We start from the raw sequence: 17,282 nt of genomic DNA on the forward strand, positions 1-17,282 counted from the left end.
TGATACTAAACACCACTTTTTGGTGTTTTAGAGTGTTGAAGTGTCCCAATGATGGCCTTCTTTGATAATGAGTATTTCCTTTTTCAACACTAACTTATTATATTGCAACATAAGCAATTTATCCCCCGGAGGGATATATTTAACTTCTTTATCCAAACAAAAGTCTTAGGTAATTAATTTCTACCAGTCCAATCAATTAGGTTGCACCTTTTGCTTAGTTGTCTCATAGTTGTCAAGTCCTATAACTCATTGCTAGTGCTTCCACATCTCCATCATTATTTGGGTCACCACACTCTTAGCTTAGGCTATGCCATTTCCATTTCCATTAGGATTTCTTTTGGCAAAGGGTTTTCATGAACCAACTAACTTGACTTCAAGGCATCACACCTTGGCACATTTGGTGTCTTCACACCATCAGCTCTACAAGCTTATCTTTACAACACTTTTCACTTGTGTTTAGATCTTTGCCAAGACTAAAGTAATCGTTTCTCATGCCAACTATCAGTTAACACTGCACTATAGTGTTCACATACAACTCTGCACCAAAGTTGTTTTCTTCTAGGAACACCTTTCCCATAACTTTAGTATGGGACATTTTGCCATCAATGAGATACCCACTATTTTCATATTTGGATCTTATGATCTTCTTTGTCCTTTGTAGAGTATGACACACCTTAGTCCAAATGTTTCCACTACATCTTTAAGACCATTCTTTGACTCCACTTAAGTCATCTAACTTTTTGGACTTTGCTCATTTGACCACCCTTAAAGTCTTAGCCTCCTGGCTATCTTTGAGATGTCAATTCACTAGAATACATTTGTAAGTGGCTAATTTTTCCCTTTTACTTTAGTCACTTAACCACACCTCTGACCATTTGGAGGAGTCTCACTCACAACCTCTATAAGTCAAATTCAGGACTTGGGGCTTGCTAACCCCGAGAATAGCATCCATGCCACTCACCTTTAGCACTTGGTCCAAGTGCTCTACGTGTTAAATCCCATGACCAACACCCAAAGGTACTACCAATATATCAACCCGTTATGCTAAGGCCATGCCCATTCACCTTTGTCACATTAATGGTCAAATACCACTTGCATCACAATCTTGTCTCTCAAAGCCATAATTTTTTATTGGATATCATGCTAAATATAGCATATATGATCATGGGATGAAATTTGGATATACTGTCACCGTGGATCCTTGGAATCTTGAGGGATAAATGATATACTATGAGGTAGGTAATGCCACCCACACTTGGACGGGGAGCATCGGCCACGATCTCCTGGGGGAACTAGAGCCGGCTCTTGAACACTTCACCAAGCTACCCTGCTTGTCGGTCTATATTCACTCTAGTCTTGGACTTCCCAATGGTTATCCCATCACCCAACACTTAGGAACAGCCTTCCTAGGCCAAACTAGCCTTTCCTGGCCAAACTACAGTCCTCCCCCTCACTATACTTTTGGAGCTCACCAAACCCCCTTGGGTCTGGGAGACGAACGCTTTGGGCTTTCACCCTCTCAGACTCGAACTCGGACTCGGACTCGGACTTGGACTCGGACTCGGACTTGGACTTGGGCTCGGGCTCGGTCTCAGCCTCGGCCTTGGTCTCGGTCTCGGTCTTGGTCCCGGTCTTGATCTCAGTCCCGGTCTCGGTCTCGGTCTCGGTCTTGGTCTCGGACTCCATCTCGGATTCCATCTCGGGTCCATCTCGGACTCCATCTTAGACTCCATCTCGGGTCCATCTCAGACTTCATCTCGGGTCCATCTCGGACTCCATTTCGGGTCCATCTCGGACTCTTTCACATGTCATATGTCGGTCCTATTGTGTCCCTTTCCTAGAGACTCATTTATCTTTCACTTCGTGCTTGTTCCTCGAGCACTTCGTTGGGAGTTCCACTCCCACTCTCGACTTTTTCAAGTCGGAGCTTTTAGTCCAAACGTGTTACGCTCGTTTGACTTTTGCTTTGGCCACTACCACGTAGCGCCCTTTCGGCTCCACTTTGGGGCCTAGGGATTTTGTGTCTCACAACTCCACCACCCATAGACGAAGTTCGATGCCCTCATCAAACGATAGACTATTTCATAAAGTAATACCAACATGTATTACCTTTCCATCCTTGGCACCTCGCCAATATTTGTCAATGGTTTGACACCAAAGGCTCACCATGCCTTGTTCACCCTCTAAGGAGCATAGTCTCTCCAACTTAGAGACTCATTTGACACTTGTGGTGGTTCTCTCCTTTTACTAGTTTAGTTCTTGCTAAACTTGTTAGAGACACCTTCTCTAACTCAATCCCACTACTCATTCTCGGGTAGTCTCACTTTCCATTGATATAACCCTTGCACTTTGGAACTTTTAATTTTGACTTCTCGAAGTCAATTTCTTGGGTGTCTCTGACACCTTACGTTGCACATGGTGCAACTCCACTTCCCGTCCTAGGAAGTTCTTTATTTGAGGGCACCATCATCCTCTCTTCGATATCGTGCCACCTTTGGCACTAAGTTCCAGTTATCGTAATTCGTGCTAGGGTTGTCCATGGCCCTATCATTTGGCTACTTTACCACTCCATCCCTTGGAGCTTTCATCTTCGCGAAATCGGGACAATTGAGAACCTATCCTTGGAAACACCTTGCCTTCCCATAATCCGTTAGCGTTCAACATATTAGTGTTCTTGGACTAACTTTGCCATTTGGCTTCTATCCCATGATTCCCATGACCCTTTTCTTAGCCACTAGTCTTTTACTCCTATCCTTGATTGTTGCACCACGCAACACAAGATCACCACCTCCATTCTCGAGGTATCCTTTCAATTCCATAGCAAAGACTTTGTTTTGCCAAGTCCAGAGGGTGTTCACCCCTAGTACGTCTCCTTAGCATTTTTTGCTGTGGGCTCTATCACAGCCCAACTTTGAGACCCTTCCATGGATCTCTTATAGAGACTACTTTCCTCGGACTTATTATGCTATTGCATTGACATAGCTCATTTCCCTTAGGTGTTTTTCCCACTTTGTCACCTTGACCAAGCCACACCATCATCAATAGTTCCAATCAACACTTTGAACTGAGAACTTTATACCTTAACCTCACAAGGACTTTGTCCTTGTTTTAGCCATAAGATCATATAGTGATCTAACTTTGGCACCTTAACAGGTTTGCCAATAGATATTAGGTCTTTTAGACCTTTAAATTGTTCACCATAACCCCGGGGGCATCCCCCACACTTGGCGGCACACCTAAGCCAACCCTTCCGGCCAAGGGTCCATAGCAACTGAGACTAGGTGTCCCCATCTCATTCACTACGTCTTTAGTGCCCTTCGCACCAAAGTGTTCAAGTTAGATACGTTAAACCACCCTGAGCAATCTAAATGTGCATCACGACTCCGAGGCATCCCTCGCTTGGTGGTGTGCCCAAACCAGTCTCCTCACTGAGAGTCCATGACCACCGAAAAATGAGTGTCTTCATATTCCAAACCATCACCACACCTTAGTGATTTGGGACTTGAACCCAAGCACTAGAGGGTCGGGACTCGAACCCAACCTCCGTATATGCATTTACAGACGGCATTACACAGGATGCTTAGCGTGACTCCCCACGCTGGTGCACCAACTTATACTTAAAGCGCACTACAGATCACAGCTTAGGAACCTAATTCCTCCGCACTGCCAAGTCCTCTGTAGCGCACCTTATCTCTCTCCCCTTAAGCCAACTGGAAAAGGGGCAATTGCTTGATGAGAGAGCCCTTACATTTATCCCCCAAGGTTCCAAAGATCCACGGTGACAGTATATCCAAATCTCATCCCATGATCACATACGCTACATCCTCTCACTTGACATGTCTGTGATCATGCATGGACTCCTCCATGCTCGGCCCCATAGGCCACCCTTTTGAAGTTGGCTCCTTCAACTAAGGTATTCGTTCCCCCGATTTGCCAATCTCATTTAGCAAGTCATTCGGCCACCGTTACATGGTTCATGCATAAGCGTGAAAGTCCTTAACCATTGACTTTCGTTCAAAGCCCTCTCTTTGAACACTCAAGAACTACTTCCCCAACCTTGATAGCCTCGCCTCATGGCAAGCTTCAAGACCACGCTTCTGTTGCGCCACTCTGATTTTGCGCGTTCTATAAACCATTTACCCTTGGCTAACTAGGTACTTATCTACTTAGGGGAACGTTCAAGGAACTCTATTTCTTAGTTTGCTAAGGTTTCTCCTTTCGCAAACTTCCCAATTATCATATAGTTCTACATGGACAATCCCATGCTTTAGACTCTCTATGGCATCCCAGTCACTAGTAACAACATGCTTGAACACCCACTTAATTCTCCACTCCCAACTTGCATAACCACCCTTGATCATGCCTGTCAATTCCTATAGTTCGGTTCTATCCCTTTATTACTTGCCTTTTGGCCTCATACATTTTCTTCCGTTATTCTCCTCCAAACTAGGAAGATAGCTTTGCACTTTCTACCATGCCTTGACAAGTATTCATAGGGATGAACCTACCTGACAGCCTAGGGAGTAGTGTCAACTATCAACTATTAGATGATAGAATAAAAAAAAAAAGCAGTGAAGAAAGCAGAGACCTTAGCAAGTTTGTCTAACAGGGAGGTAATCGAGAAAGATGCAGATCAAAAGAAAGCAGTGAAGAAAGCAGCTAAGAAGAAAGCAAACGATCACCTCTACAATATCTCAGTGGAGGAAGTGGTGATGGCAAAGAGTGTTGTGAAGTAGAAGTGCATTGTGTGCCATCCTTGAGGCACACCTTCTTGTGTTTAGGTGCTCACTTTCAGCATTTATCAGTGACCGCACAGGAGTATAGCACCATATTGACTTGGAGCCAAGAGTTTCTTCTATCACTTGGCCGATTATATGCATGACACGAGACAAACGTGAAATTGTAAACTCCATGGTCGAGGATCTTCTTCAGCAAGGGATGATCTTTGAGAACACTAGTGCGTTTGCATCCCCGGTGCTTCTAGTTTTGAAGAAGGATGGCACATGGCAACTGTGCGTGGATTATCGAGTGCTGAATAAGGGACAATGTCATGCTAAGTTTTTCAGCAAGATAGATTATCAGATCAGGGTGGCAGCTGCAGGTCAACATAAAACAACATTTTGGACACACAGGGGGCTTTTTGAATTTGTGTAATGCCTTTTGGCTTGTCTAATGCCCCTGCTACCTTTCAGGCCACATTCCTCTTCAAGTTCGTTGTAGTTTTCTTTGATGATAGACTTATCTGTTCTTGGCACAGATGTTCTTCAGCTATTCTTGGCATATCTCAACCGTATTACTAATAGCACTTATTTGGATCAGCCATCAACTACCCGTTGGAAACTTTGAAACCCCAGATGTGTGATCTCAGTTATACCGAAGTTACACTTGGATAATTTTGCCACCATGCCATGCTGTTTGAGTACAAGTGGCTTGAACCTTCATCATTGAAGCAACTTCAAGCATTTTTGGGCTTTGCTAACTACCTTCGCAAGTTTGTGCAGCACTTTACATCAATAGTAGCTCCTCTTACAGATATCATTCACTCATCCAACTTCTCTTGGTTTGAAGCTGCTCAAAGTTCATTTCAAGCCTTGAAGGAACAAATTCTAGCAGCTCCAGCCTCGCTCTTCTAGATTTTTCAAAGGAGTTCATCGTGGAAATTGATGCTTTGGACGTGGGAGTGGGAGGTATACAACTTACAGTTTATTGCCTTTGAGAGTCGCTGATTTTCTCTTGTGGAATCCCGCATGGCCGTCTATGAACAAGAGATGACAACGGTGCTTCATGTTATTCGAAAGTGGCACCACTATCTTTCTTTGTGTCACTTTTGCCTACGTGTTGATCATCTTAGTCTATGTTTTCTTTTGGACTAGAATCATCTCCAACAAGAAGCAACGTCATTGGATTGAGGATCTCCAATCACTTGACTTTACCATTGAGTATAAGCCAGGTAATTTCAACATCATTCCTAACGCATTTTCTTGCATGTTTGCAAAACCAAAAGGATCTGCAATGTATGATGTTTCCCGCCAGCAACCCGAGTTTCTGCAGGCAATTCGGGATACATATCTTGAGGATCCAACTCTTGCCTCTGCTTGTCAGACGTTATCTGCTGGCAACCCGTATCCAAAGTTCATACTAGATGACGGTCTCTTATGGCGGAAAAGATGCCCAGTTTTGAGTGGCAGACATGACCTCCAACGTCAAGTTTTTCGTGAATGCCATTCTAGTTTTGTTGCAGGTCATCCAGGCGGGAATGCAGAAGAGAAGCGGGTTTTCGGTGATCAAAACCAGGTGATCAAAACCCAGGTGATCAAACCCAGGTGATCTCGGTGATCAAAACCATGTTTTATTGGAAGGGGATCCAGAAGGAGGTGAAGTGATGGGTTTGTGAATGCTTGGTGTGTCAGCAGACAAAGCATGAGACGGTTCCAAATCCAGGGTTGCTTCATCCTCTTCTTCGCTAATGGCCCATTTGACAGCATTAGTATGGATTTCTTCATGGGATTGCCATTGGTTCGGATCGCTTCTCCAAAGTTGGTCGTTTTATTCCCAACAAAATCAACAGCGTCAGCTAAGGATATTGCAGAGCTTTTCTGCTCTGAAGTTGTTTGTTTCCATGGATTGCCTCGCAAGATTGTTTCAGACAGGGATCCAAAGTTTCTCAGTGTCTCTGGCACCAACTCTTCCAGTCTATGGGCGTCAAGCTTTCCTTCAGTTCAGCATCCCACCCTCAGTTAGATGGGCAAACTGAAAGGACAAATCAAACACATATTTACGCAGCTACACTCTGGACTGTCCATCCTCATGGCTCAGGTGGCTTCCTTTTGCGGAGTTCGCTTAAACACTTCTTGCCATGCTACTTTGGGAGTTTCACCTTATTCAGTGTTCTATGGACAACAAGTACACAAGTTTCCTTTTCCTTCTGCAGAATGTACAGAACCATCGGTGACTGAGTATCTCCAGACACTCTTAACTTGATCCATCAACGTCTCGGGACACTATGAAAGGATATGCTGATCAACACTGCTCTACACGGACTTTTGAGGTGGGAGACTATGCCTACATTCGTTTTCGGCCACAGCAATACACTCTGGGTCGGAGAGAATCACCACGATTGAAGTTTCATCCACGATCTTTTGGTCCATCGTTGTTCAAGAAAAGATCAACGAGGTGGCATTCTGTTTGAAGCTTCTGGCCTCTGTGTCCTTCTGCTTCAGTCCACTTCCAGAAGTTTTGTTTGAGGATAAACAGTTGTTGGCTCCAGAGCAGATCCTGCAGGTTGATGTACACCAACTTCGGCATCGTGTAGTTCCTTGTTTCCTCGTCCAGTGGCAAGGTACTAGCACTGAGACAGACTCATGGATCTCTCCAAATCCAGGACCTCTTCCATGTTGAAAAATGGATCTGGACAAGCCGGGGATTGAAACCCAGGACCTCCTACACCAATGTCAAGTGCTCTACCACTGAGCTACCTGCCCTGGTTGTGTGCATGTTCAGCTTAGTTCTAACACTCCCCCATAATCTGAACATGCCACACATCCTGGTTGTGCCCCCCTAAGCTGCACACGCCACGCCACACATCCCTACCTGCCCAGTCCATGCCTACCACAGCTTAGTTCTAACATTCCAGTGGAACCCGGTGTTTCTGAGGACAGAGTTCAGTCTCTACATGTGAGGGGGTGATGTTAGGAATTGGTTCACACTAGGACAGTATGGATAAAGCGGGACAAGGCGAGTGTACAGTAGGTTCTTCTTTCTATGTCTTATTTCTCTTCTTTTCCTTCCTTTTTGATTGGTCAATTGTATCGATATGTTTTGATCATATTCTGCCACGCCCAGAAGGGTATGTTCGACCGCTTAAGTATGCCATGGATGGTATATGGTCTTCTTCAAGTTTTTGTAAGCAGGTATTCCTGTGCCGCTCACAATGACGTTCTGGCAGCCACGAAAGCTGGCGATACATAACCTGCCATGGTAATCTGCAAAACGAAACAAAAGTAAAGCGAAACAATCTTCCTCACAACCCACCTTTGGATCCATGTCTGGTGTAGCTCGAAACCATCCAACTACCGTTACGAGGCGCCGATCCTTCCCAGCATCCGACCAGCATTCCCCAGATCGTCGCCTCTGAAGTTAGGCTGGCCAGGAAGGTGGACTACTTCATCAGCTTCGGGATGCAAAGGAGCGAGGTCCGGCTGATGTTTCGAAAGAATCCATGAAGAACGTCGCTGGGACGCATCTGGGCATCCCTGGCATCGCACCAGCGCGCAAAGATTGGCGAGATTCTGCAGGAACTCGCCGGCGACTTCTACGCTTGTGCTCATGCCGACATTCGAGTTTGCCCACGAAAGCCCTATACCTAAATTTCCCACGAACCCTATAGGGCGTGCGCATATGTGAGTTTTACATCTGCAATCGTTAGCAATGAATTTTTCTGGTTCTTACAGGGAGGATTTAAGCGACGAACTCCTACTCTTAATTTTTCTGCATCTGGGGATTGCAGACTTGTTTCGTGCGCAATATGTTTGCAACAAATGGCACACCTTAATTCTAGCCAATTTGGAACAATATTTACAAGCTTATGGTCCATGGGTACTCATGGCTAACACTGAAGGTAAGAGAAATGCTTTGTTCATAGCAATTTCTTTTTTAAAAAAAAAAAAAATCAGGTTCTGAGGCCATTGTTTGGTTCCCTTTATTTGGGAGCCAAGCAAAAGTCTCTAGTAATGATCTCCACTTGAGCAAATTCTCTAGCATTGTGGCTTCTTACAAGGGCCTAGTGTGCAATCGACTCTACCATGAAGTTGAGACACTTCTAGCTCTCGTGGTTGGGAACCCCATTACAAACGAATGGAAACAGCTTCCAATTGTGATGGCAAGATCCAATGATCCCAGTTCTGACTGTAAGTTTTCAAGCAACGCATTCGAGGTGGAAATACAGGTGGACAGTGATGGCCACTACAGGGTTCTAGCCATTCCAGATACCGGCATAGCTGCATTCTGGGATGATGCACTAGAATATGACTCAAGAACGGATTGTTGGGACCGTTTGTTCCCAAAGGAGGGCCCCCAGGCAGAAAGATGGCAGAGGTTTCTATCACTGGGGCACACATTTCATACAACATGGTATTTATTGCTAGAGGTGATGCATGGGTGCCGCTATTGGAGATTTTTGCTGCCACCAGTAGGTGGAGTAGATCCAGACATGCCTTGGGCAACATCAGATCCCCTGTCACCAGTTGAGTTTTACTATTGGGCTGGCAAAGTTTTGAAAAACTGCTGTGCTAGCAGTGATATGGATTATGTTCTGTGGGTTGCTACAAAGCGGAAACGGCAGGAACCTAAACTAGTTATGGGATTTGTCATCTACAAGCTCTACCTTGACAAGCTGGACAATGCAGAGATTGCAAATGCAATGGTCTCTTATAAATCTGAAGAAGCATGGGAGTTTGTAACTGAAGTGGATGTCAAGCATCTGTATGGAGAAGGCTGGGATAGCCAAGGTGAAATGTCTAGAGATTGCCCTGATCCTGGCTTTCGTTACTACTGGATTGGGGATTTGGTTTGCATCATAAGGATTTCTAAGAATTGGTTGCCAGTTGCATTTAATTTGGCTACATGGGAATGGATCAAGCCAAATGTGGACATCTCAGAAAATTTTAAAGGAATGTCTGTGTTTATGCCATCCAGAATATTACAGGTTGGTGAAGCAACATCCTCTCAATCAAGTTATTATATTTATAATGATCTTGAGGAAGATTATCAACACCAATCTAAACTTCATGCTTCACCAAACTATATAAAATAATTCTTTTAATTGTTTTTCTTACTGCATAGAACGTTTTCCAGAGTCAGTCCTTACTCTCAAATTTCATCACGATCCTTAGAGCATCAGGCATCGATGAACACAACATTCCCCTTTCTGGCCAGGAAAAGTTACGGGGATGCAAGGTCCAAAAGATGGTCAGCCTCAACATCGACAGAGGATCAACTTGAGCTTGCTACCCGGCATGCCTGATCGCTGGAGACCGTGAGACAACTAAGTTCATATAGATTCTATATTCATGCCATGATTTGGTGCCACTGTTTCTTGCCAATTATCCACTATTTTCAACACTTATGAAAGTAGTTTGTAAATTTAATTGGCCAAAACAGTGGAAAGGGACATAAATAGAATATGGGGCACCTGATCTAAGCCTTTTATCCACAGCACTTTAACATGAAATAAGGTGCAACTTAGTCTGGTTTTTGAAGTTTTGATTTTCTTGTTTATTTTTTCAACACCATCTCTAGAGAGAGCCTTACAAGAAAGTAATTTTGTTTTATAAGCAATTGTTTAAGACAATGGGGGACATTGATATTTTAGATGTCTAAGAAAATGGCACAAACAGAGCTTGCAGTATTGCTAAGGATGTAATACATTAATTGGAAACTTAGAACCTCCATAAGGTTCAAACATTTAGCTCGGATGAATATTTTAAGCCTTCTTATGTTCCTTCAAGCTTTGTTTAACCAATGGAGCATGAGATGGGGTATATTAGACATTTATTTGAATATTCATTGCATGTCATTTGAATTTTTTACACAAAATTGTTTGAGGTTTGAGCAACATGAAAATTAAATACATAGATATACCACTTTTATATATACTTTGCCATAGGTAAAAATAAAAAAACCTTCTAACTATCTTGCTTCTCCCAAAATTATGAAAATTTTTAATCGGGCTTTTATAACAATACCTTTTAAACTTAGATTTATCAATGAATAGCTAAAACTAATGGCATTCCATTTAAAAATTCTATTATTACCACACTATCTATAGTGCCTTCAATGAGAAAACTAGCTCTCAAGAAATTACAGATGGCAATCCTCCATTTAATTTAGATTGCAAAGTGTTGCTTTTGGTGTTAATGTGAATAGGTTAAAGTTTTTGATAACTTATTTGGCAAGTAATTATAATTAATGTTAGTTTTAGATTAAGAACACTAAATTTAGTAAAATCTAAATTAATTTTTAAATTTAACTAATTAAAAAGGAGCATAGGTTATAGAGTTTTATATGTATAGACTAGAAAATATGATGTAAAATTTCTGTTTTTCCTTTCATGAGGTCCTTATAAAGTTGTGAGATGTTTGATCAGTGTTTCATGATATATAGTTGGCTATTAATATCAAAATATGAATTAGGAATTTTTAATTTTATGATTTTGATTTATTTTAATTCTCAACTTGGTGTTGGATTTAATCTTGTTTAGTACAAGTCCTGAAATACAAATAAAGTGGAGATTTTAATAAAATTCTCTTGATATCTCATCAGGTCTTATACCTTTTTCGATTTGGTGGGATATTATTGCAATTTTGTCTATAATTTTGCAAGAATTTCTCTTCTATTTATTGAGTTAACGAAGAGTAGTATATTGTTTCATTGGACACCAACTTGTCAATGTGCTTTTATATAGTTGAAGGAAATCTTGACTACGGTTCATATTCTCGAGATCTTAAATCTTGATAAACCTTTTGAAGTGCATTATGATGTATTTGGCTATGCTATATTGTTGTTATAGCAAGATTGTGACAGTGTGGTTGGTGTTCCATTAAAGCGACACAGTTGTCCCATGCGTTCTATTCCAAGAAATTGGATGAAACCTAATGAAAATGGTCAACGCACGAAAAAGAGATGTTTGCTATAGTGTTAGCATTGGAACATTGGAGGCACTATTTGGGAACACACTAAGCTATTTTGCTATATAGCTTAAGTTTATTTTGAAGTAGGCTCATTGGCAAGAGAAGCTTACTAAATTTGATATTGAAATCATCTATAAACCTAGTAAAGACAATATTGTTCCAGATGCATTGAGTCGTCAAGCTCAGTTCTGGGCAATATCGGCAATTAGTTCAGATTGGTTGGAGGACATTTGGGTTTCGTATGGAAGTGATCCATTGGCAAATGTAATTTTGCACTATGTGGTGTTATTGAAGCAGAACTTTGGTAGTGAAGTGGCAAAAGTTGTTAGTCGTGCCAATTCGAAATTTCACTTCTCAATTTGGGATGGGTTTACTTTCTGTAAGCAAAAAAGATTATATCTTCCCTCTAAGGATTTGCAATAATTGTTTCTATAGGAACATCATGATGTTTTAGCAGCAAGACATGGTGGAAAATGAAAGATTCTTGCTTCATTGAAAAAGGGATTTTTCTAGTCTAGTATGGAAGGTAATGTAGCAAATTATGTCCGTTCCTGCTCTATATACCTCTAAATAACCTATCTCTTTAAGTAATTAGATAACTTCTTTGTATTACCTATACTATAATGTTAAAGCAGGTTGGAAAGTTGCAATGCACTCTAGCACTAGCATGGCCATTTCAGAATATAACACTTGATTTCGTCACTTGCTTGTTGAAGTCTAAATGTTATGATATTTTGATGATGGTTGTGGATCGATTGTTGAAGATTGTTGTAGTGCACTTTATCTCTCTCCCTTTAAACCAACTGGAAAAAGAGCAATTGCTTAATAAGAGAGCCTTAGTCCTTAGTGGCTATTTTATCCCTATTTATCCCCCAAGGTTCTAAGGATTCACAGTGATAATATATCTAAATCTCATCCCATGATCACATGCGCTACACTCACCCCCCCCCCTTCAGAGATGTCAATGTCCTTATTGACTATTAATTAACAACCCCTAGGGGAACCCCCTTCAGAGATGTCAATGTCCTCATTGACTATTAATTAACAACCCCTACTGAGCCAAGAGGAATTAGCACTTCCATTTCCGCACTGAATCTACCAATCCTTCTATTGTGTAGACCAATTATTCCATGTGAGGCAACTAGTCATCCACCTGTACCGTAGTCCCATAGTGGATACTTTCGTCTGTGGATGCTCCTGTAAAGAACCAACTCCCCGAGGTGTCGTAGGCTAAAGAATCCCTGAAAGCATGACCGAAATGACAAAGAGTTTATCGGATGGGAAAGAGTATGAGATTGAGTCCAAGATCGACTCTAAAACTGAGTTCGAGATAGATTCCGAAATCGAGCCCGAGGCCAATTCGGAGACCGAGTTCGAGGCCGAGTTCGAGACCGAGTTCAAGACAGAGTCCGAGATTCGAGATTGGGTCCGAGACCGAGTCCGAGATCGAGTCCGAGATCGAGTCCGAAGTCAAGTCCGAGATCGGGTCTGAGATCGAGTCTGACATCGAGTCCAAGACCGAGTCCAAAGTCGGGTCTGAGATCGAGTCCGAGATCAAGTTCAAGACCCGGTTTAGGGGTTGCAGAGGGTTCCAGAAGTATAGTAGGGATAGTGAGGTCCATTGAAGGAACTTTCCAGTGGTGCTTCCAAACTGACTTGAGGTTGAGACTAGGGCCGAGGGGCCTTGGGTGGGAGTGAGCATGGATTCGAGTGGTGCTGGAGGGGCCACCCAAAGAAGTGCTCAAGAGCAACTCCCACTCCCGAAAAGGAAACCAACTGCAGTGCTCCCGGCTCATGTGGAGTGGTGCCTCACTTGAGTACCTTGTGGCTCATTGGTCCTCGCCCTTCCTAGGGGCTTGGACCTTCCCTTTGGGATGGAAGTGGGGGGGGTAGAGGTACCCATACCGGGCCGTTAGGCCACGGTGTTTTGCCCCGGCATCCTGAAACATGTGTTGCACCAAAGACTTGGGATTTAGAGGATCCCATGATCAAGTCTTGTGGTACCAAGGGATGTTGGGAACTTGGAGGCTTGGTGTGCTTGGCTGCTTGTGCCTGTAGGGAGTGTAGCCGAACCTTAAGTCTAGTCTAACCCGGGGAGGGGGATTGGGAGAGATTTGGGAATCTGTGGATGGATGGCTAATGCTCCGTTACTCATGCAGTGAGTAACTGAAACCAAGTAGGACCAAGTAGGACCAAGTAGGAGTTGGTACCATAGGCGGGAACCTTGGCGAGGGAACTTAGCTAAAGCCAAGGCGGTGTTGGTCGGATAGATGAGGTAAGCTAGCAAATTGGAAGGGAAAAATTTGTGGCTTACAATTTGGTATTGGAGCCTTTTCCTCAGTTCTAGTGAAGGATAGAGGCGAATTGCTGGGAGATGGCAAAGGCGAGGTGTAAACAAACCAAGGCGGAGACAGAACCTCCGAGAGCTAGAGCCTCCGGTCGAACAAGAGGCTATGGATGAGGAATCCTTGCATGAGGAGGACTCCAGTGAGGAAACTTCCAAACAAGAGTCTGGTGGCGAGGTTCGGTCGTCCAAGGCTCGATTGGACATTCTAGAAGGACAATTGGCACAGACCAATGCCTTGCTGGAAACTCTCGTACGCAAGCTAAAGCATGATGAGAAGTGGAAGAAAAACAAAGGACTGCGGATGCTGGTAGCGTAGAAGGTGCGGACCTTCGGTAGGGACGGAGGCAGAACCAAACAAGTACGAACAGACCAAAGTGGAATCAGTCCCTCAGGTAGTTCCCAAGTACAAACCAAAGCCTCTACCGGTTTTCAAGGGAGTGAACGACTATAAGGTGGTGGAGGATTAGTTTTACGATATGGAGGACTACTTTCGAGCGTTGCGGTTACCGAACTCGGAGAAGGTCTCATGTGCAAAACCATACTTGGCAGATAATGCTAAGTCTTGGTGGAGAATGACAGAGGCCAACGAAGGACCGGTGGCCATTTGGGAAATGATGAAGGTGAGGATCCGCACGACTTACGTTCCTCCGAATGCTACTCTGCATCTAAGAGACGAGCTAAGTAGGCTGAAGTAGACCGGAACCATTCAAGAGTATGTGAATGGGTTTATGGCAAAGAGGATACTTGTCACGGATATGGGGGATATGGATGCGTTCCATGCCTTCATATCAGGCTTGCAAACCTGGGCTTGTGGTGAGGTGATGCGTTGGAACCCAACCAACTACAAGGAAGCGTGCATTTCAACGATAATCTGCGAAAGGGGAACACGACGGGGTCGGGGTCCACATTTAGCAAAGGGGCCAAACCAAGGGGAACGTATAGCAAAGGGAAATTCAAGAAGAGTTTCTCTAAGAATGAGTCATCGGGGTTCTGGAAAGGCAAATTCGGTGGCCAGTGAGCAAATACGTGGGGAAGTCAAGCAAAAAGAAACAAACCCATGGATAAGAAGGGCAAGTTGGTTAGTAGCGTGGGAAACAACATATGCTACAATTGCGGTGAAGCGAGATACTTTTCAAGGGAATGTAGCCAATATGGCCATTAAGTCGAGTGAAATCCAAAATGAGGCATGTGATCCAGTCCCTAGCACAAAGTTACTCATTACACAAGCAACTTTGGTAGAGAGTCATTCGCGACATCTACTAGCCCTCCGAGGGAAGCTCGAAAGTAGCTTTGTTAAGATCCTTATTGACATGGGTGCTTCGGATAATTTTGTGGCTGCAGACATAGTCCGGTAAGCCAGACTAACAGTGCAGCGGTTGGGTGAACCAAGGATTACAGAGTTTGTTCAAGGTAGCCAAAGCACCGATGAGGTACTTCGACAAGCGAGAGTCGAAGTAGGGACATGGAAAGTAGGCATGGATTTCACTGTGTCGGACATGGTGGGATTTGACGTGATCTTCGGGATGGATTGATTCAATCGGTTCGTGGTAGCCCTACATGTACAAGGTAGGAACCTTGTGGTACTAGCAAATGCCCAAGGAAGAAGATCCAGGGTGGAGGCCCAGGATCTAAAGGTAGAGCAATGCAAGGCCAAAGATTCTTGCTTAAACGTGGTGTTTACGAGAGGACAACTCACTAAAAGAACCAAGGCAACATTTTTGTGCTTACTCTCGGTGAAAAGTGACAAAAAGACGAGAACAAAAGAAGTACCTTTAGTGATCCAGCGGCTGTTGAACCAATTCCAGGATACCATGCCGGAGGAGCTACCAATGGGGTTGCCCCCCACATGACCGATAGAACATAAGATTGAGCTAGTTGAGGGTGCTGAGGCGGTGGTTTGTCCCCCCTATCATTTGAATGAAAAGGAATTTGAGGAGCTCAAGTGCCAACTAGAGGAGTTGGTGGACAAAGGGTATGTTAGGTTGAGCAAGTCACCGTATGGGGTGCCAGTGTTATTTGTGAAAAAGAAAGATGGATCCATGCGCATGTGCATAGACTACCGGTTGCTCAACAAGTATACAAAGAAGAACAAGTACCCTTTACCAAGGATTGAGGACCTGTTCGATAGGTTGGGAAAAGCAAAATACTTCTCGAGGATTGACCTAAGGTCAAGATACTCCCAGATCAGGGTAGCAGAGGAAGATGTTGAGAAGACAACCTGTCGAACAAGGTATGGGAGCTTTGAGTTTCTTGGTGATGCCCTTCGGGCTATGCAATGCGCCAGCAACGTTTTCGGCGTTGATGAACCACATCTTTGTACCCTATCTAGATCACTTTGTGGTCGTCTATATTGACGACATCTTGATTTATAGCGAAACGCTAGAGGAGCATGTCGAACACTTGACAAAGGTGTTTGAGAAACTAAGGGAACACCGGCTATATGCTAAAGAGAGCAAATGTGACTTTGCTCAACAAGAGGTAAAGTTTCTTGGGCATGTGGTAGGCAAAGACGGGCTCAAAGTGGACCCTGAGAAAGTCCAAGCAATCCAGGATTGGGAGTGACCATCGAATGTACACGAGTTAAGGGCATTCTTGGGGCTATGCAATTACTATCGAAAGTTTATCAAACACTATTCGAGAGTAGCCCTACCCTTAACGGACCAAACAGGAAAAGGGAAGATGGTATGGATAGCAGAATGCGAGGCAACATTTGTTCACCTCAAGAAGAAGTTGAGGAAGGCTCCTGTGTTGGCGTTACCAGACTTTGGTAAGGACTTCGAGGTAGAAACAGATGCTTCAGACTTTGCATTGGGCGCAGTTTTGAAGCAAAACAACCATCCAGTAGCGTTCTTCTCGAAAAAGTTGGACAAGGCTCAACAGAAATGGCCTGCCCATGAGAAGGAATTGTTTGTGGTGGTTAAGGCGCTCAAGGAGTGGCGACACTACCTTGGGAGACACTTCAAGGTTTACACGGACAATGTGGCAATGAAACACTTCTTGTCATAGCCCGACTTGAGAGGGAAACAGGGTCGGTGGGCCAATGCTTTGGCTGAGTTCGATTGCAAGATTCTGTACAAGCCTGGGAAGAGCAACATCGTGGTGGATGCACTAAGTCGAAAAGCGAGCTTGAAGTTGGTGATATCCAACGCGACAACAACCTTTTGGGATGATGTGCGGACAGCATATGAGAATGATGGTCTAGCACAAGAAGTGTTGCTGAGGAATCTAGAGGCACGGGAAGCTCACCA

The 17,282-nt window shown here is 43.8% G+C and overlaps 2 protein-coding genes across 2 annotated transcripts; both read left to right on the plus strand.

Annotated features, from left to right (window-relative positions):
* The first annotated feature begins 4,878 nt into the window (after positions 1-4,878).
* On the plus strand, positions 4,879-6,741 carry LOC112346594. Its single transcript, XM_024675913.1, has 3 exons — positions 4,879-5,101; positions 5,951-6,323; positions 6,414-6,741. The coding sequence occupies exons 1-3, from the start codon at positions 4,879-4,881 to the stop codon at positions 6,739-6,741; spliced, it is 924 nt and encodes a 307-aa protein (XP_024531681.1).
* Positions 6,742-8,372: 1,631 nt separating this feature from the next.
* LOC9642541 lies at positions 8,373-9,811 on the plus strand. The gene is made up of 3 exons (XM_024675914.1): positions 8,373-8,399; positions 8,451-8,617; positions 8,673-9,811. Coding segments are annotated over exons 1-3 (1,308 nt in total). The 5' UTR covers positions 8,373-8,397.
* Positions 9,812-17,282: the final 7,471 nt, after the last annotated feature.

Source organism: Selaginella moellendorffii, unplaced genomic scaffold (assembly GCF_000143415.4).
Source record: "Selaginella moellendorffii unplaced genomic scaffold, v1.0 SELMOscaffold_16, whole genome shotgun sequence".
In the NCBI taxonomy this organism is placed as follows: Eukaryota; Viridiplantae; Streptophyta; class Lycopodiopsida; order Selaginellales; family Selaginellaceae; genus Selaginella; species Selaginella moellendorffii.